Source organism: Plodia interpunctella, chromosome 14 (assembly GCF_027563975.2).
Source record: "Plodia interpunctella isolate USDA-ARS_2022_Savannah chromosome 14, ilPloInte3.2, whole genome shotgun sequence".
NCBI lineage: Eukaryota > Metazoa > Arthropoda > Insecta > Lepidoptera > Pyralidae > Plodia > Plodia interpunctella.
The window spans coordinates 6,295,883-6,317,292 of record NC_071307.1 but is presented as its reverse complement, the minus strand read 5'-3'; the positions used below and the strand labels follow the sequence as shown (position 1 = coordinate 6,317,292).

Below are 21,410 nucleotides of genomic sequence, written 5' to 3'. Positions count from 1 at the left end.
ACCTACACGCCAAATTACAGCTTCCTACGCCCAGTAATTTCGGCTGTACTTTGTCAGTCAGTCAGTCACTCCACTCAGTAACGCAAGAGTTTTATATATATATACATTATGGCATAAATAATTATTTAGGTTAATTAACCTGAAAAGAAATTATTATATCAAACTTTAAAACAGTTTCTTTGATTGTTTGTGATTGTTGATTATTATCCAGGTGGAACAGGTATTTAACTTGTTCCACCTGGATAATAATTAACCTATAAATAACGATATTATCATTAATTATTAAGCGAGTCAAATCACACTACAAGTATAACAATTGCAACTAGATATTTCATTTCATCTGCTATCATTTTCTTTCAAGAGTACTACAATTAAAAGTTATCAGTTGAGTGTTTTGTAAGGCATCATTTGATAAAACTGAAATGGATATTCACTTTACAGTTTGATTAAAATCTTCAATATTTTAATATTAAAGAATAGATGACGCAAAAACTTTTTAAAAATATTGTTTGTATAGGTTAGGTAGGTAGATACCCATTTTCCTTTTCGAAGCTTTTGAGATAAATGGACAAAATGCTTGAAAGTTGGTAATGGAAAAGAGGAAGAATGTTAATAGATAATGTAACAAAACACTAACCAACAGGTACCTAAGTATGAAAAATTTACGCGGAATATAACATTGATTATTTATTTTGTAAAAGTGATAATGGCATTTATAGTGATCTTTCACAGCACCGGTTGAGCAAAGCGAATTGTGAAATAATGTTCAGTTGTGTAAAATTTTTAACTTTCGAAATTTCTTTTAAGCAGTGGTCGTTCCGAAATGCTAGTAGTTATGAAAAAATGACTGTGAAGGCCTTATTTTGAGTTAGCATACTTATGTGTGTATGAATATTATCAGCTATGCAATATGCATATATTCCTTATTTCCTATTATTATTTATTTTTATTGATAGTGTATCAATAAAAATAAAGAAAGAACACTAACTCTAAGAAAAATGTTTAAAATAACAAAATAATTATCGGTAATGTGCATTATGTGTGTAAGTTTGACCTTAATAAATGTTAGACAATATAATTTTAAATAAATTTTAGATACACAATTTTATTTCAAGTAAGTAGACTTAAGATTTCAAGATTGAATGGCTGGATTCACTTGCATCACTTTTCTAGTTATAGCACGCTGCCCTAGTCCATGTAAATATGCAGTCCTTTATTTTTTTATTGTGCATAAACTGTATCATCATGTATGTGATACACATAGTAAATTTTCTATATATAGGTCCTCAAGTGATAGTACATATCACTTTGAAAGTCATCATAAAGATTGATAGTTGTGGCAAAAATGGAAAAGTTTTTAATTTTCATTGTGATAGTCGGTGTATTGAATGGAGGTAAACATTCTAAGACACATAATACAGATTAAAGATTTTTAAAGTAATAAGAATTTAAATGAACTCCTTTTGAATACAAAATTAGTCAATATAAGTGCTTTATTAAAATACTTTTTCTTTTTGCAGTAAATACTTTACAATGCTACCGATGTACAAATTGTGCGTCTGTAAATAGTGATCAATTAGTTACGTGTGGAGCAAATACAACGCAGACAACCACAACAACCACAACAACTACAAAAACTTCTATACCAACACAAAACACTACATCATCAACAACAACATCATCGACTACTACTACACCTTCTACACCAACAGAAAACACTACTTCATCAACAACATCGACTACTACTACACCTTCTACACCAACAGAAAACACTACTTCATCAACAACATCGACTACTACTACTACACCTTCTACACCAACAGAAAACACTACATCATCAACAACATCGACTACTACTACTACACCTTCTACACCAACCGAAAACACTACTTCATCAACAACATCGACTACTACTACACCTTCTACACCAACAGAAAACACTACTTCATCAACAACATCGACTACTACTACACCTTCTACACCAACAGAAAACACTACATCGTCAACAACATCGACTACTACTACTACACCTTCTACACCAACAGAAAACACTACTTCATCAACAACATCGACTACTACTACACCTTCTACACCAACAGAAAACACTACTTCATCAACAACATCGACTACTACTACTACACCTTCTACACCAACAGAAAACACTACATCATCAACAACATCGACTACTACTACTACACCTTCTACACCAACCGAAAACACTACTTCATCAACAACATCGACTACTACTACACCTTCTACACCAATAGAAAACACTACTTCATCAACAACATCGACTACTACTACACCTTCTACACCAACAGAAAACACTACTTCATCAACAACATCGACTACTACTACTACACCTTCTACACCAACAGAAAACACTACTTCATCAACAACATCGACTACTACTACTACTACTACTGCTACACCATCTATACCATCAGAAAAAAATACTTCATTATCACAAACTCTAGAAACTTTAAGAGTCAGAAGAAGTGTTGATAATGGATGCTTGTGTCAAAACGTAAGCTTATTTACTTAAACATATTTTATTTCACTAATTAAAATAAGTAAATCATAAGGCATTCTCTAACTAGTTGTAAGAAATGCAATGTGAGTAATAAAAGTAAGTTATTCTCGAATGGGATTCGAAATCTTTTGAAAACGATAGCCACTAAAAGTTATTTAGTCAACTGTGACCACATCACCACCAAAAGTCATTATGTCAATTTTGACCACATTTCAATGAAGAAATCTATAATTTATCCCAAATAAAATTCTTTAAGTACTATCTAATCTGATTTATTTTTTTCGCTAAGAAATAAAAGTAATTGATAAAAATGTGATGAGTGGCGCTGTTGTGCGGCAAATAGCGTCAATATCAATAATCTATCAATAGTCAATCAATATATCAATAGCGTTTTGGAACTTCGCATAGAGCATCTACCCAAGGTACCGCAACTTACCATCGCTTCATGCGTATATAGGTATTTTATTACACCTTTTATATAATTTTCCAGGGTGTCTGTGACTGCAACGGATTGCGGATCATACAGTTTGGTGATCAAAGAGCAACGGATACTTATGTTTGTGTTAAGGACGCTGTCATAGGTAAATATAATATACACTATTCCATAATCGATTCTTTACTTCTTGAGCTAGTTATAATTAAGAAATGTCCTTTTCCGTAACTGGTTATAATAAACAGTTAAGAAAAGGTACCAAAGGGATACAATTATACTAACATTCTAGGAAGTAAACTGTACAATTAAATGGACCTATACTAGGTACTATTATAATCTTGAGATAAGTATAAGACAGGACATTACACCTGTAATGTGTTTTATTTATACTAGCAGCTCATCCCGGCTTCGCTCAGATAAAACCATAATAAATTGTACACATAAACCATCGTCACAAATCACACGTTCTATTGAAAGTACCAAAATCCGTTGAGTGGTTTTAAAGCTCCAATATACATAGGGACAGACAGAAAGACAGCAAGAAGCAACTTTGTTTTATACTATGTAATGATTATATTTTCGTCTAGTTGTCAATATACATAGTAAACAGTGATTATCTCATATCGATTGGCAATACATAAAAAGGTCACAGGCGATAATGATGGAGAGTGAAGTTTCAAGTATCTGCAAACGAACTAAACTATTTATTTCTCTTCTAATTTTCAGTAAATGGTAGTACAGTTATCAACAGAGGTTGTGCAGTGAAGACTAACGCTACAACGCAAACATGTGTCAACTCGGCATTCTCATCAAATTGCAATGTCTGCGAAACAGATAAATGCAATGCCGCTGCGTCTAAAAGTTTATCCGTATTTGCCGTTTTCTTATCATTTCTCTTTGCATTAAAATTGAATTAATGTTTGAATATAATTTTAATATGGATTAGTGTTAGATTAAGGCTACGTAGTGCAATGACTGGCAGTTTTATTTATTAAATTAATGTAACAAAAACAAAACTGTTTTAATTATTCCGTTATCATGCATTTAGTAAGTACTTCGTACTAATTCCATGGCCAAAGGTCCTTACACATTATGTCACGTCATTTCCAATCTGAATAAACTTTCCAAGGCTTACACGAGTACATGGTAAGGACAGTATGTATATGAGTCAGAATTTTATTATTCATTACTCACAACAGTCTGCGCAACAATATTGGTAATTCCTATATACGTACTGCGCTGATGATAATGTAGTCAATATTCATAGATTGATAGATAAATCTTTATTTGGAGTTACAAGTTAAAGGGTACACAATAGCAACAAGAGACAGATCATCTATAAAAAACAACATAGACAATTAAAATAAATGTGTTGCAGCAATGTAATAGGACACATTATGTGGTAATCTTATTAATGCATTAAAATAACTTTATAGAATTTCCAGGTATTATTCAGGTTCCAAATATAAAAAGAAAAAATTAAAAAATACACCATAGATTTGCGATCCGACATATTGTGTTTTTATTAACTTTTTTATGGAACCATAAATGACACTACCTTAGATAGATATTAACTTTTTAAATCATAGATTCTTTCACTATTCGTTTCATTATCATCATTTCTATATTATGAGTTTTATAGTTAGCTGTAAAATTGTAGTTGGCATAGTTTAAGAATGCCGAACACAAACAAGGTGTGAAGTGGAGAAGAAAAAGTAGAAAAGCGGACTCTGAGCTCCCTCCCTCCATGACTGCGGAAGGACCCAAGAAATCACTCAAATGTGACGAGGGAATAAAGACATTTTCTCTTCTATATTGAGTAAATAAATGTTTTTACCCGTGAGATTAAGTCCGGATCGAACTGAAATACATTAGATTTTTCCGTCGCAAAAATCAATTAAAATGTATGTTCTCTTGTTGTCAACAATACTTGAGGCTACCCAAACCAATTCGTCGCTATTACCGCGAGTTTCATCAGGTACTTACTTCTTACTTTAATTATATTTTACAATATATAGTTAATTTACTAACAACAAAATTATACATATAAATTTAAATATCTACGACATGTTCCACTGCACTGGATAAAAGCCCAAAATAAAGATGGTCGGATGAACTAAACATAATTAAACAATCTAATTATATTATACATAGTTCAATATTTTACATGAGAAATTCTAAGAATCGCGTGATGAGGATGACAAAGTAGATTAGCACCTAGCTGTACATAGGTGAGGTACCTATGATACAGACGACTACACGTCCAGTTAACCTGGTGGTTCAGCAGGGAAAATATATAACTTCAGATTAGATAGCTCGATGTGTTGCTGGCCGTACATATCCTTTTTTAATTGATGGAGTGTGCAGTGATAAGCTAATGACAGGTTTAATTAAACTGAAGTGATAAGATTAATTGTGCGATAAATAAAGCTTCACGCATGAAAGTGAGTAATGAATGAGGATCCGAATGGATGATATTCAAAAAGATTTATACACTCAATAAAAAACTGTATACATTACTTTTATAATTCACAGCGAAATCTCGGCTATTAGGAAAACAGCCGTATGCCTGTTTACCAAATAGCCGAGATTTTGCTGTCTGATTGAAAGCGATCGCCGCAGCTTATTGTTGTATTTGTTTATTGATTAATATTTACAAAGACAACATTTTGCCATGAACGTAGGCGCGGGCAATATTTATACTTTTGCCCCGTCTGCCTGTCTGTCTGCGATAAACTCAAAGTCTCCTGCACGGATTTTCATGCGGATTTCACCCATAGACTGTGTGATTTCGGATATTACCCGCTAGTTATCAATAAATTCTTGTGATGGAGTATTTTCCATTCTACTACTAATATAGCTTATATATAAAAACTAAGATAACTTTTTATAAGGTGTAATAACTCGAAAGGGGAATTACCTTTCTACATCAGACGTATTTACATGCTTTGTCAGGCTTCAGACCGTACGGAAATGCGAGTATAAACACATTTTGATAAAATTGAAAGAAAAGGACCGTTGTTATTAATATAGCAAAATATTTAAACACCCGTTTTCTTTCTACTGACTATTTTATTTCTATCTATCGCAATAGAAGGTTTCCGGATTGAAAAATCAATAAATAAAATATTTTTTTGATAAACGTTCGATAGTTATCTAAGTATTTTACTATGTGGCATAGTAAAATACTTAGATAACTATCGAACTATCGAATGTTATGAATGAAAATGATAAAAATGCGATCATTGTTCAATAATAGTTGAATTACTCATTTAAATATTGAATTACTCATTTAAAAGCTGAATGTGATAAAGTAGGTATGCGATATGATAATTTCACATATCGATGAAGGAATAATTTCTAAGTCAGTCGTGCACAAATTGTTTGCATTTAATTTGTCATAACAAATAAACTTGTTATCTGTTAGACAAATTAAAAAGCCCCAGACTTTAAATATTCATTCAATTTTTGAACGGTTGAACCGATTTTGATCAAACATATCTAATAACCACCGCATAAAAATCAGCTATCAAATAAAATAACACCACATCCAAATCGGTTTATTCGTTGATGAGCTATGGTGCCACGTGCACAGACAGATAGACACACTTAGCAGGCAAACTTATAACACCCCTCTTTTTGCGTCGGGGGTTAAAAATGAACCATACCAAAGGAAATCTGTGTTAAACTGGGTGGTTAGTAGGTGCTACAAGCATTTGTTATCCTGCCCTTTGTGGCCTAGTCCTAGTATTTGCACCCATTATGACCTGATGGTGGTCTCCGATAAGGCGGTAAAAATGGCAGACCACTTTTCAGAGAAATAAGTATTTGAATTTATCGTTGGAATGGCATCGACACGCTAAGAAGAAGACTGGACAAGATAATATTTGATACAAAAACAATTTATCACTTAATTCAGGATAATTCGAATTTGATAAAAATATAATTTGTTTAGAATCTAAATATAAGGTATTCTGAACTGAACGAATGTAAACTTTTTTAGACTTTACCACATAAGTACAATCATAACTTTTTTGTTTAATTTTTTAAAGCACCATACTTGGTTTGACTGACAGAGAATTAACTGACTGGTTTGACTGGCATTAAGGATTAGTTGCATCAGTCAGCTTTGACGTTGACTTTAACCAGCGCACCGCTGAAGTTTAGACAAAATATATTTTTTTGTATATATAATAAAATCATTTTAGTACTTACTAATACAGAACATTAAGTTACCATCGATGCTATGCGAACTGCTACAGACATTTTATATTGTTGGGCCATATAGATAATGGTAGATAATGATAAATCAATTTTGGCTGTAATCAGCTCCAAAGGTCACACAACACTATGTACTTTTGCCACGTATGGCAGCAGTAAAGGAGGTAAAATAAAAAACAAAACATTATCATTCTAATAGAATGTTATTGTATAAAAGGCTGACTGGAAGAGATGCCTTCATTACTCTTAAATTTTTGTACCTTTTTTTATATATTTTTTTTGTGTGCAATAAAGTTATTTAATAATAAATAAAGGCCGCCTTTACACTTAATCTTAAATTAAAATTAAATTTCGCAATTTTTATCTCAGGCGTGTGGTTCTGTCCTAGATTAGTACCACCGCATAGCCTCCAGTGGATATCGTACGGCGACCTAGGGGACAGTCTTGCCAGTTGTTAAGCAACCAATAACTTCAGAGGGTTGACGTCAGGCAAGCGACGTCAGTTAAAATAACGACTCGTAACTTACATAAAACTTACGCAATTCATAAAGCTCTGGAGATAATTATGATATGACTTTGATTTTTGTTATAGTTAATAAAATTTACAAAAATAGTTCTTCTTCACTAGTAATAGTGAAGAAGTTCGAAGTGAAAAACAAGTGATTACTTATAGAGCGAGCAATAAAACTTTCTCATCTAAGTAGTAAGATGACCAATGTACCAGACATCCGATCCTATCATCGGAAATGAAACAGGCCAGTACTTATGTTTCATGCAGGACAAATAAAGTAACTGGGTTCATAATAAAGAAAAAAAAAACACAACGGCTCTTTACCTGTCTGTTAGTCGAAATGAAATGAACGTGAATGATAAAAAGTCCTCAAAAAGTAGACTGCAAATCTGTCATAATGTATTTATTACATATGAAAAGATAAATAATATAATATCTAATTCTCAGAAAACTAATGAAGAAAAAAAAACAAAAATTAATTAAAGTGCCTATCAAATTATTGAAATATGTAATTTAGATTACATATAAGCAAGTAATAATCAGGTCCATAAAACAACCAATAAATATAACTAATGTCTGATATATGAAGTATACAGTTTGCGATTATGTGACGTAGGAACTAGCCCCGGCTTACTGCTATATCCTTATTATCACATTCTTGTTGAGATAATAAAGTAATATAAAAATTACTATCAAATCTCTTTGGGCTGCATTGTGGTTCGTGATAGCATGCGCGGTTGAAGCCTAATTAGTGATTTATTACAAAAATGTTCAGTGTCAAAATGAAGCATATTTTGTGGACTGTTGTTGTGTTGGCAGTCATTAGTAAACAGAGTTGTAAGTATATAAAATAAAATAAAAATTTTAAGAAACCGACTTCGCATGTGCTGGTATCCGTTCATCCACGATAAAAGAACTGATGGTTTCCAAACGGCTGAAAATAAATTTTCCAAATAAAGCTAAGGAACACTCCCTATGAAATTATTTTTCAAAATATAAACCTTTATCTATATCGGTTCAGCTTCAGCCGTTTGTCTGTTACGATGCCAAGGACAGAAATACGAACACATAGACATCAAATTTATGACTCCTGATGTAGTCAAGGGTTAAATATGAAGCAGAGTCAAAACATTTTGTATGCAATTGATAGTACTAAATAGTTATAAAGTTAAATAAACCTAGGTAAATCAAAGACGTCAATAAGAGATTGTTATTATTTTAATACCGGCCCTTCGCGGTTTCGCTAGGGTAAAAACAAATCATAAATTTTATACCAAAACCTTCTTCAGAAATCACACACTCTATTGGTGAAACTGCATGAAAATCCGTGCAATAGTTTTTGAGTTTATCATGAACAGACAGAGGCGGTAGATGACTTTATTTTATAACAAATTATTATTCTGAAGCTTCATTCGGCTCAGTTACACCACACCTTACCGATTTTTTTTGCAAAAGTAATGCTCTCTGTCTCTTCTCTTTTCGAGTGAGTTAATTGCTAATACTGGTTTTAAGTATGTTTTTTTCAAGTCTCCTAAAGGCATCTAACATGACTTCAAGAATAATTTCGAAATTTACAATGATTTCCTCACATAATATCGTATCGTTTGCGTTTGATTGATTTAATTAATTTGATCAATTCACTAGTATTGAATAACATATTATAATAACCAAATGCTTAGTCTGATATCTCGTAGCTATTAGATACATCGAGATTAAGAAAATCCCGATAGCTCCCATAGAGAGTCTGAAAGTGATGTTTTACGAAGCGAGCTTTACAGAATACTGTATACTCCGGAAATGCTACATAATATAGATAATTTATTCAGATATAATTGAGATGAGAATAGATATAATTTATTCTATTCTCAGTACTTTTATGATCGTGTTCGTAGAGGGGTTAGTGCGGGTTTGCATTTTATATTTCATCATCGATTCGATTCGAAGTGAGACGCATTCATTAGCGAAATCACATTGTATATGATGATGATGCTTAATTAACACTGACACTTTAATTATTTTAATGGGTGGTTAGTTAAGTTCTCATAAATTTTCAAACTAATGACAAAAAATGTCTATGACATAGTATGCCGACATTTACATTTCTGACTAAGGCTTAGTGGCACCAGCCAAATTGGATGTTAACTTATACCCTAATGTTAATTTTACACTAATGATCTAGAATCACAACTAGATCGGGTATTCATATCATTATCTTGTAATCAATGTATTTTTTATTGAACCCTATATTTCTAATTGTTACTATTATTACTTGCAGCGGAGGCATTACAATGCTACGTTTGCCGTGGATGTCAAAGCGGAGACCTATCAGATGCTCCAACTCAGGTTTGCCCGTCACGACCACCACCAACGCCTCCATCAACAACTGAAGCATCAACAACCGTCGCATCAACTACTGAAGCTTCTACTACCGAGGCATCAACTACTGAAGCTTCTACAACCGAGGCATCAACTACTGAAGCTTCTACTACCGAGGCATCAACTACTGAAGCTTCTACAACCGAGGTATCAACTACTGAAGCTTCTACAACCGAGGCATCAACTACTGAAGCTTCTACAACCGACGCATCAACTACTGAAGCTTCTACTACCGAGGCATCAACTACTGAAGCTTCTACAACCGAGGTATCAACTACTGAAGCTTCTACAACCGAGGCATCAACTACTGAAGCTTCTACAACCGACGCATCAACTACTGAAGCTTCTACAACCGACGCATCAACTACTGAAGCTTCTACTACCGAGGCATCAACTACGGAAGCTTCTACCACCATCGCATCAACTACTGAAGCTTCTACTACCGAGGCATCAACTACGGAAGCTTCTACTACCGAGGCATCAACTACTGAAGCTTCTACTACCGAGGCATCAACTACTGAAGCTTCTACAACCGAGGCATCAACTACTGAAGCTTCTACAACCGAGGCATCAACAACTGAAGCTTCTACTACCGAGGCATCAACTACTGAAGCTTCTACAACCGAGGTATCGACTACTGAAGCTTCTACTACCGAGGCATCATCTACGGAAGCTTCTACCACCATCGCATCAACTACTGAAGCTTCTACTACCGAGGCATCAACTACGGAAGCTTCTACCACCGAGGCATCAACTACTGAAGCTTCTACAACTGATGCCTCTACAAATATAGTACCAAACATTGTGCCACAAGTTACCAATTTTATGAACTATCGGGCAGCAAGCAGAGATGACTCAGAAAACGAAGGTGCTCCCCGCTGCTTTGTCACATATTTCGAAGGTCAGTTTGATGCTACTATTTTTTTTTATAATTTTACAAAATTAAATAAGACACACACAAACAATCTTGTATCTTCTTCATGTGTTTTATACCTCAACAGAAAATGCACAACTGACTGAACAACTTTTATTAGAGCGTCATTTCCATGTTTCCTATTGTTTAGCTGTGCCATCATAGATCTATATTAGGTGTTCCATTTTTATATCTCAACAGAAAATACTCATCAGACTGAACAATTTTTGTTAAGTTGTCATTTCTATATTCCCTATAATTTAGCTGTACCATCATGGGTCTACCATCATGGGTGTTCCAGATCTTCGATTTTTATATCTCAACAGAAAATGCTCATCAGACTGAACAATTTTTGTTAAGCTGTCATTTCTATATTCCCTATAGTTTAGCTGTACCATCGTGGGTCTACCATCATGGGTGTACCAGATCTTCGATTTTTATATCTCAACAGAAAATGCTCATCAGACTGAACAATTTTTGTTAAGTCGTCATTTCAATATTTCCTATAGTTTAGCTAGAACAATGGTGGTAACCATCGTTCTCCATCAGGTGTTCCAGTTTTCAAAATAATGTATATCCTATATGTTGCCCAGGCTTAATAGCTATATAACAAAAAAGTTTCATTAAAATCCGTCCATTAGTTCCGAAGATTAGTGTGTACAAACAGACCGATTATTTTTTTTCAAATTCTTACTGTTGCTGTGTCTTTTATCGCCTAAATTTATTTTTATGTAAATTTATTATATGTATTGACAACAATATATTTGAAGACGCTAATCTATGAAAAACGTGATAATACGGTGATGTGATTAATTGTATTTTTAGCAGCTAGTCGCTGCTAGTCGATTTATCATGCGATAATTAAAGTTAGAGTTAGATTGAAGATGCCTTACTATTCCGTAGTGGATCACGAGAAATGATAAATGAATTTCTGGAAATGTGTACACGTTTATAAAAAAAAAATATTGTTACAGTTAATGGCGAGGCTGACGTGATCCGAGGCTGCGCATACGCAGATGACGACGCCGAAGGGGTCTGTAGAAACGCCGTAGATGAGTCGGGAGCGGAGATCAAGGATTGCAGGGTGTGTGATGGAGAACTTTGCAACTCATCCACAAGAACTACCGTAGGATTCCTTATTCTACTCCTCAGTGTCATTGTGCATTTAAGTTAAAGATATTAGACTAGATTTAGCCATATTATTTATTTACATTCAATATGCGCTTAATGAATTCTCTATAATGTATTGAGAGTAATTATTGTTTCCAAAATTTATAAAAAGTATTAAATAATTATTTAATATTTCTCTGTGATCCGTTTTGAAGTAATGAAATGTTATTTGTTAAAATTCATTATAAAAATATAACTTGTGACAAAACAAGAACTTTTGCTATTTTCGGTATTTGAGGAATAAAAAAGTAAATGAACATTATGAGAGCCACCGCTATTGCGTTCTGGCGTTCCGAGGTCATACAGCTCCATAGTCTAAAGACTAGTGATGATAATAATGAGTTTCGATGTGATTCAAAACAATCACATCTCTTTTGTTTTTAAAATGCTAAGTCAACAACTGCTAATAGCGTGTTCCCATTGCTTAGTCGCGATCTGTTGTCACGACGAAATTGTTGTACTCAAAACAATGTTTTGACATCGACCGCCATTCGTTGCTAGGCGTCGAGCCTTCACACAATTTCTATCCGTCGTGCACATTATATGTTATATGTACGTGAACAATAATAATACTTACGAAAGTGAGATTATAGTAACATTTTCTATTTTTAGATTTTATATATTAAGTAGGATATAATTAAATGAATTTGTTTACGGACGAAATAGTAGAAAAGCAGAAATTTACTAAAGATGAAATTAGATTTTATTTATTTTATTCATTATCATGCTAATAATACACTATTTAAATTTTTCTTCAAGTTCGATGTGATTCAATAATTTGCCAAACAGAAAATAAAATTAATAAATATAAAATTTACCAGGTAATATAGTACCTATTGAATTGATTAGATAATGATTAGATTAGACACAGATATTTTAAAATAGGTAATTGGTACCTATATAAGCATATAGGTAAATTTTGTACTTATCTAAGACATCACTTTTTCGTAGAATGATAATAATGGTCAAATTTAACGATACAGGTACCTAATCTGAGAGATTTGATAAGGCATGATAATTTTTTAATTAAAGTAATTGTTATAAAATACCTACCTTATTTATCCTACCTAATTTAATACACCTTATTTAATTTTTAGGAAATACTATATTTTTCTGAAGATAACTTCAGACATTTTTATTCCATGTGTCTAGATGAATTCTACGTGTGATTTTCTTTTTAATTAGACACGACGAGTGTGATCGAGTCAAAACTTATGTACCTATTTTTATTTATTTATCTGGAAAAAATATCACTTGTGTCATAAATATGAAATTAAGTAAGTACATCCGATATAATTATACGTTATATATTCTACGTTCAAAAAACAATATGCGCTCTAAAAATACATAATAATGTAGACATGAAATGACTTTCCATGTATTTATTTCATTTTAAAATAGAAATAAAAAATATATTTTTTTTAGAAAACGTTTTTCATTTAAATGTGTAAAGGGTTATGTTTATAAGTTTTTAAACTTTATAAGAAATTGCATTGACTATATTTTCGTGAGACTAATATTTTTGCATAAAAATAGGCATTTGTTATGTAAAAAGATTAGTCGCAAGAAAATGAATGTAACAATTAGGTAGGTAGGTAGGTAACTACCATTAATTCGAATTCCAAGAAAAGATTAATAACTAATCAGCAAAATAAATCCTTCTGATATCCTAAAATAGTAGAGTTGATAAGATAGGCATTATACACGTGTATCATCTATCTTTCTGTTATATAAAACCGTAAAAATATTAGCAATATATCCTGGCTATGAATATTATCAGGCGGATACGTTCAGCCGAAGATAATTGGGCTCGGCCCTACCTATCAATTTATAATTATAACAATATAGTAATTGCATGTGTATAAAATAAAATGTATATATGCATTCAAATAATGAAACACAATAATCAAACGTCACTTTAATTGATCAATTTCGAAAAATAAAATAAAAATACGTGTATTTGACAAAAAAAATGTAACAACTCCCAAACTAGGGAAACCCTGTATCTTGGGAACCTGGGGCACCGTTACTGCAAAGGTTTATTGTGGCACAGTGATCATACCAGAATATAATTACAACTAACTAACAATATATCTTACATCAGTTATTATTTGTATACATATTTTTTTTTATTATTCATTTATTTTATTTATTACATACATACAATATTTTATTGTTGTCATTAAAATTTGGTTAAATCGCTATTTGACTCTAACATTCATGACGTCACTTGTGCCCATGTCATAGCTCCATATATTTTTTGTTTTTGATGTATGGTACAAGTTGACTTGATCAACTCGATCCCACCAAAAACATTTTCATGTAAAAATGTTGCCAAGACGAGTCTAGTTTGCTTCACAAACTCTACAATTTAGTCAAAATGTATGAAAAAGTGGTCAGATCTCATGTAGAGCCAAGGTTCTTGCTATATGCCTTTTATACCTATAACTTTACCAGACCTAAATTCACATATTACTACTAAAATCTAAATTCTAAATTCACTACTTCTACATTCTGGTTAAAACGTGTAGCGTGGCCGTTTCGTTACTCTAGAAATAAGATAACGAATGCCTAGAAATCTACGTGACGGTAGCAGAACGGCCAAACCACACAGATAGGAACTATTCTAATAAATAATTTATATGTTACGTGAATACATTACTAAAACAGAGTCAAAGTAGAATCATTCCAAAGTGTATAAGCTCATTTCTATTAGTTCCAAAAAAATACTAAGGATAATATTTTTTAATTATTTCATCATAATCGTAGAATTTTTTCATAAAAAGTTGGAAATTGTGTCAAAAATTTAAGAGAAAAAAAAAATTTATTTGCCAAAAAAATTTTACAACTAAGTTATTAGGATTATATGCGGAAACAGTGATAAACAAATGCGATATTATACTCGTATGTATTTTAAAGATTAATGCTATTAATCCTATATACGATATAGATTAGTAAAAAAGGATTAACATTGAAAAGTTCTCGCATAAAAAAAATGTGGCTACATTTTATTTAAATATGATATATAAATAAAATGTAAAACCGCTGACCTGTTATAAATCAATGTGTGGTGAATTTCCAAACCTCCTGTGCTTGCTTCACCATTCCTACAGTAAGTATGTATGTACCACAGACCACAGGACATAACAAATTTATTTTATAGATAAATAAAGAATGAATAGATTCAAGTAAAACTTTAAGTTTTCAATATGTGTGATTTGTCCTAATATATTTATTATTATTTCTAAAGGATGTTACGGCCGTGCCGCTTTTTTGCTCGACTTGGGGTGGCACTGCCGTGCCCCCAGATAGCGTTGTGATTTGTAAGTTACAAAAATATCCAAATGGGTCCCACAATTTCGCATGAATTAATTAATATTAAAAACGTACAAGGTATTAATTTATTAACAACTCGCTATCAGCGATTTTTGTAAAGGATTCATTGCACTGATCCCGTGCCACCCTATAAAAGAAATAAATCCAATAAATAATTTCTATTCAGTAAATAAATTCAATAAAGTTCATTGTTTTTTATCATTTTGTAATTCCAATTTCATTGTGGATATTTTATAGTATATTATACAAAAACCTATGCATTTTATAGACATATTTGAATGATGATATGCTATAATAACTGAGTCCAGAAGACACATGTAGGGCTGTACACCACAGAAGCTTATTTGGGCTGGTGTAGGTAAGCGTCTTCCGGAATTTATCTTAATCATACCAAATTGTATGGCGGGCTTGGAACTACTCAAATATAAATAAAATAAAATATAATTCTCGTGTCAGGTCAGGAGTTGATGGAATTCTGTCACTACCAGTGAGCATTGTCCACGTTATAAGAGTATCTGCTGAAGAGGTTCCACAATAACATTTTGGAGATTTTTAGAGACTCCTTTTGAGTCTGAATTTCTCATGATCAGACCTCATCCGTTAACTATTTATAAAACGCGATGCAAACGACCCATTTTGTCTTAGTTAATAATCATCTAAGCAGTAAAAACTAAGAAACAACTTATATCAGGTTGCGGTTAAGTTACCACAAATATATAGTAGAAACAGAGTTGCGAAATCCTTATCCCTACATATTACATAAAGATGTCCTTACTTAAGATGTAATCCTTACATAACGATGTCCCCCTGTCGCATCTGTCTGTCTGTTTGAACGCGATGAACTCATAAACTACCAGGCGGATTTTTTAGATAGTGCGGTTTAGGTTTATAATTTGTTATGATTATCCGAACAAAGCCGGGACGGGCCACTTGTATGTAGTAAATATTAACTTCATGAAGCAAACATTAAAAAAAAGAAAAGAAGTATCAGAATCTTAAGGTAAACATTTTTTTTTTAATTTGGGTTTGTCCATCAAGTTATACTATTAGTTAAGGTATAATAAAACTAAACACAACAAATATCTGATGGGCAATAACCTCGTTGCCACTTACCCACTTCACATTTATTGATGGGTGATTATTCTGAGATTAAAACTTAATAAGAAAATACTCAGCATAAATAAATTTTCAAAGCCACTTCAGTACCTGTCTGTGTGGAAGATGTGATGGAGAAACAAAATAATTGCTACTCAGAAAATAATAACATGAAAAACTAATATCCATTGTTTGAGACATGGCTATCTTCAAGCTCACTTAAGCATACGGAATTTTCGATAAACTATGCCTAGTATAAATTCAATAGTTTCAATACACAAACATCATTGCTGGACCATTCAGGGGACAAAATGAGAGCGTTTCTCTATGTCTTCTTGTTGGCATCGGTGATCTTGTTTGTCATTGCGGGTATGTGATCATGCTTTTGCTAGGCCGCGCGGGGATTTCCCATTTTATTAGACCATATTGACTGTGCATTAGTGTACAAATTTGTGTATAATATTGTCTTCTATTTTAATTTTCTTTCTTTGCAGTGCATAAAAATAAATGCGTTTTATCTTAGACAATAGAATATAGATTTTATATTAGAAATTCGGCTGTAAATAAGCTGATTCAGTACCATTACCGTACTTTAAACGTCTTACAACATAGTATATCAGCGTCAGCCTTTCATATGAATTTATTTTATTTACACATGTTAAAAATCTTGTTTTTCAGAAAGTCCTAATCCTGATCCTTCAGAAAAGGAAGATGACGTCACAGCGACGTCAAAATTAAACGCCGTACAAGATATGGCTGTGTCAAGTCTATACGCCAGGGTAGGAGGAGCACCGCAGCAGACGTTGAGTCCTAATGGTCAAGCAGGGGAATGCTACACCTGCATCGGCTGCAACACCATCACAGCCACCACGCCCGTGAAGACCTGCCCGCTAAGCTCCGACTACAGAAAGCAAAACAAATGCGTTGTGTACGAGGAGAAATATGCTCGTAAGTATCCTCTTCACTCTAGATTAAAAAATATTGTGTCTGTCCATTAAGCCGATAATCATGGTGGATTATATGTAATCGTATGGTCTAAATTCAACGAAGTAATAAAAAATAATAATACAAACGGCCAGCTCTATTTTGAGATTCCATATTTGAAATGAAAATTCAAAGATGACTAGGCTGTCGAGGGAACCTACAAAAGGATGGTGTTTTCCTACCTGTAGTGAATCTTAACTGCTCTTCGACAACAACGGTTCTTCTTTTGCTTTGCTCCATGGTGAGACATCATGGGATTTGACTTCACTGGCTAGTATTAAAACCTGCCTATTTTGACCTTTCAGATGGTGAAATGCTAACGCATGTTAGAGGATGTGCTTCACAACGTGGTACTTGTGACGAATTAAAAAGGGTGTATCAATTCAACCCTGATTCAGTGCAGCTACTTAGTTGTAGCGAGTGTGAGGGAGACAGGTGCAATAAAACTAGTCTCTCCTGCTCTCTCTCCGATTTTACTATTTCATTATTCATAATAGTTATTCCACTCCTCAAAAAATACATTTTGTCGTGAAAACCCTTGTTATGGAAAGTGATTTGAATATGGAAAATAATATTAAACATCATGTTATATTTAGTGCGAATGTCTCATCTATATTTAAACTAAGTAAATAAGGCGATTTTCTACTGAATGTTTATTTTTCATTTCGCTTATTCCTTTATTAAAATTTCAAAGTCTAAACTATTTAACTAATTGAAAGAACATTACAGTATATTTTCATTACACTACATCTGCTACTGTTTGTAAAGTAGCCGATATCTTTATATGATATCTGATAGTTTATGAACTAGATGTTTGTTATCATAAACTATTTTAAAACCTTATTTAATTCAATGTAAACATTTTATCAAAGCCGGAAACAGACATTCATTGAACACTGGTTTCAGGGATTAACTTCTTTATCTTGTCCCATTATCAGAAATATTGTATAATATATATTATATCCTCTATCCTCATTGATCTAGGCTTATTTATATTCGCCTGTCAAATCCACTCGCCCATCACTAGTAAGACTTCCTTTTCTTTTCGACTTTACTTTTTCTACTCTCCTCCTTATTCATAAAAAAATTTGTTTGTTAATTATTACTTCTATAGACTAGTACAAAATCGGTATGCTATTAGACATCATTATGAACATCCTCATTTTGCCAGGATGCTGCACAAACGAAGTCTCTAGCTGCTTCAAGTATTAATTCGTTAATACTCCAACAATCACAATTTTTTCGTTTATCGTCGATGGCTAGCGAAGTCAGTATGGAGACTTTCATGACATGGTAGCTATCATGGCAAGGATGAGAGAAGGCGCCAATCTATTTGGAATAGCGGCAAGCGGCAAGATCCTGTTTTTGTATCTTCAGCTTTTTGTATCACTGTCAAATATCTTTTTTGTTTTGAGCCACGAGCTATCCTCCAACATCACCACTAACAGATCAGTTGTATATACCCTAAGGGCCATTAATTTAAATGCCGTTGACTGTACCATACAACAAGACAACAGAGCCCGTTGATCACACAGAAATCTGTGAAATCTTTGTTTTTAAAGCCAGTCGAACCTCAGGAAGTTTTGACAGGATATATGGTGATTTGAAATTTTCAAGGTTTTTGTTCAACACATTTTTACGGCCAACCATTAGGAGTTTTATGGTCCTTTGAGAAGTTGTTACGGTCATGTATGTAGATCATAGATGGGTTCACGCTGGGGAAAAAAGTTAATGACTACATTGCGCTTTAGGTGTTGATCCGTGCTCATACCCAAAGTTTAATTAAATTTTTCTTTAATTCCAGAGAATGACATGAAATGGGTTATACGAGGATGTGCATCCGAAAGAAACACCTGTGACGAAATAAGAGATGCATACAAATACCCCATCGGTGGCACCACTCTAGTCAGCTGCAGGGACTGTGAAGGAAACAGATGTAACAAGAGCAGTATCTCCCACGCTCTCTCCGACATGACAATAATATTCTTCGTGATTATTACATCACTCCTTACAAAAACACTTTCCAGTTAAACCCTCGATAATGTAGGGCTCAATCGAATTGAACAAACAAGCGATTAAATGTAGTTGTTAAGTGCAAATGTCTCATCAACTTTAAGTAAAGCGATTTTCTACTGAATGTTTGCGTTTCCATATCAATCAACTAAGTATTTATTGTTTTAATATTATCGTTCTTTCTTTCTTATACTTATAGCTTTTATTGGTAACGATTATACAAACAGAACTATGTATTTCAGCAGTTTCTAAGCCTGCATTATCACTAAGTAGGAATTTGACGGGAAACATGAATTTTTCATATAACATTACTAGAATGAGAACACTTATAATTTCACTATTGTTGAAAACCGCATGCAAATCCGTGCAGTAGTTTCTGAGTTTATCCCGAACAGACGTCAGTCTGTCTGTCAAGACAGACGCGGCAGACGACTTAATGTAAGGATGCAACAACAATAACACAGAGTACGGTACAAAGTACCTATATAGAATTAATGATAGTATAAGGTTCGTGGAAAAAAACATTGTTTCAGTGATATAACGAAAATTGACATGCCACCTTTAATTAAAAAATGGTAGCACTCACTACATGAGCATTGCTGTGTTAATATGTTTAGGCGTTACATGTAAAGGCCTTTGGCTGCGCATTATATTCAGCCATCCTTATGGAAGTAAGACTATTTCTCAGATGTGTAATGTGATGACATCTAATATAGAGCGAACTCTGTTTTGAAAATAGAATCTATTGCTACGGGATTACATAAATGTTGCGTCTTACCGGGTTTAGAAAACGGTTTAACGACAACTATAAATAGAAAAGATGAAGATTGATAAAAAATTAAAGAAAAGCGAAAGAAGTCTTGTATTAATTTAATTTTGTAAGAAAAACTTGTCTCCGTAAGTGACAAAAAATAGATTTCCGTTCAGTTAAACCGTTGAGTAATTCCCTCATTGGGAGCCAATTTTGGCTGCACCATCAGATCATGCTTAAATAATGCCCTGTAATAGAAACTGAACCGAGGTGGTAATTTCAACTCTGTAGGACAAACGGTGAATCAAACATTTCGAGTAATATTCAATATATATTATATTATCAAAAATTATAATGAGACACACACACACCAAGACAGGAATGAAACTAAAAAAAATGCTGTACTTAATAAAGTATATATCTATAGTCAATCATTGATTCCAATACTCTTGGCTTATTTCACAATAGTGGTAAATATTTACAAGCATTAGTCCACACCTTTGTTGCTAGTTATCTTGTAGTCAGATAAATTGTGATTCATTACCGATAACACCTTATGTACTTACTATGACAGTCACGGGGAAAAACCGGTTTTAATCCTATTTAGTGGCCAGTTGTAAAATATAGGTGTTAGGTTTTGTTTATTTGAAAAAACAAAAGCAAGTCGACGGTTTCTTAAGTGATATCTCTCCAATCCTCGCGTGTTCCCTTAAGCTATGTAAAAATAAATTCTGCTTTGATTTTACGACAGCCGCATGATGTCAACCCTTATTGGGAATGCTGTTGTTGTTAGGCAGCAGTTTCAAGATATCCACGGGGGATGTAATTGCGGTATTCTAGGACTGGAACACATGCTCCAAAGCTTTTTAAATGATCGATTCAACTAATAACTATAGCTAATACTCCAATAATATACTAATTACATCTAAAACTAAATGTGGTCTTCCCCAATCCTGTGTATTTTTGTCACCAGCTGCTATCTATTTCGGGATATGACAGAAAATTTGGACCAGAATCCAGAACATTATGTGTGAAACATGCTGAAATGTTGTTTTAATATACCTACGAGTATTT

The 21,410-nt window shown here is 33.2% G+C and overlaps 3 protein-coding genes across 4 annotated transcripts; all 3 read left to right on the top strand.

Annotated features, from left to right (window-relative positions):
- The first annotated feature begins 1,283 nt into the window (after positions 1–1,283).
- On the top strand, positions 1,284–3,973 carry LOC128675285 (uncharacterized). The gene is made up of 4 exons (XM_053754590.1): positions 1,284–1,394; positions 1,521–2,527; positions 3,024–3,114; positions 3,693–3,973. Exons 1-4 carry the CDS (start codon positions 1,346–1,348, stop codon positions 3,881–3,883), a joined length of 1,338 nt encoding a protein of 445 aa, XP_053610565.1. The 5' UTR covers positions 1,284–1,345; the 3' UTR covers positions 3,884–3,973.
- A 4,413-nt stretch (positions 3,974–8,386) lies between these two features.
- LOC128675175 (mucin-22-like) lies at positions 8,387–12,371 on the top strand. Its single transcript, XM_053754400.1, has 3 exons — positions 8,387–8,535; positions 9,974–10,975; positions 11,962–12,371. The coding sequence occupies exons 1-3, from the start codon at positions 8,466–8,468 to the stop codon at positions 12,159–12,161; spliced, it is 1,272 nt and encodes a 423-aa protein (XP_053610375.1). The 5' UTR covers positions 8,387–8,465; the 3' UTR covers positions 12,162–12,371.
- A 4,432-nt stretch (positions 12,372–16,803) lies between these two features.
- Positions 16,804–19,709, top strand: LOC128675171 (uncharacterized). Of its 2 annotated transcripts, none has more exons than XM_053754394.1 (3): positions 16,804–16,957; positions 17,267–17,536; positions 19,377–19,709. In XM_053754394.1, the coding sequence occupies exons 1-3, from the start codon at positions 16,900–16,902 to the stop codon at positions 19,601–19,603; spliced, it is 555 nt and encodes a 184-aa protein (XP_053610369.1). In that variant the 5' UTR covers positions 16,804–16,899; the 3' UTR covers positions 19,604–19,709. The 2 variants fall into 2 exon arrangements, with proteins under 2 accessions (XP_053610369.1, XP_053610370.1); XM_053754395.1 differs by lacking the exon at positions 19,377–19,709 and adding an exon at positions 17,878–18,222.
- The last annotated feature ends 1,701 nt before the right edge of the window (positions 19,710–21,410 follow it).

Excerpts from the sequence above, each read along its gene's own strand:
- LOC128675171 (XM_053754394.1), top strand. The coding sequence starts at position 16,900 with ATGAGAGCGTTTCTCTATGTCTTCTTGTTGGCATCGGTGATCTTGTTT. Across the intron at positions 16,958-17,266 it reads GATCTTGTTTGTCATTGCGG|AAAGTCCTAATCCTGATCCT; the intron begins GTATGTGATCAT and ends CTTGTTTTTCAG. Across the intron at positions 17,537-19,376 it reads GTACGAGGAGAAATATGCTC|AGAATGACATGAAATGGGTT; the intron begins GTAAGTATCCTC and ends CTTTAATTCCAG.
- LOC128675285 (XM_053754590.1), top strand. The coding sequence starts at position 1,346 with ATGGAAAAGTTTTTAATTTTCATTGTGATAGTCGGTGTATTGAATGGA. Across the intron at positions 1,395-1,520 it reads AGTCGGTGTATTGAATGGAG|TAAATACTTTACAATGCTAC; the intron begins GTAAACATTCTA and ends TTCTTTTTGCAG. Across the intron at positions 2,528-3,023 it reads ATGGATGCTTGTGTCAAAAC|GGTGTCTGTGACTGCAACGG; the intron begins GTAAGCTTATTT and ends ATAATTTTCCAG.
- LOC128675175 (XM_053754400.1), top strand. The coding sequence starts at position 8,466 with ATGTTCAGTGTCAAAATGAAGCATATTTTGTGGACTGTTGTTGTGTTG. Across the intron at positions 8,536-9,973 it reads AGTCATTAGTAAACAGAGTT|CGGAGGCATTACAATGCTAC; the intron begins GTAAGTATATAA and ends TATTACTTGCAG. Across the intron at positions 10,976-11,961 it reads CTTTGTCACATATTTCGAAG|TTAATGGCGAGGCTGACGTG; the intron begins GTCAGTTTGATG and ends ATATTGTTACAG.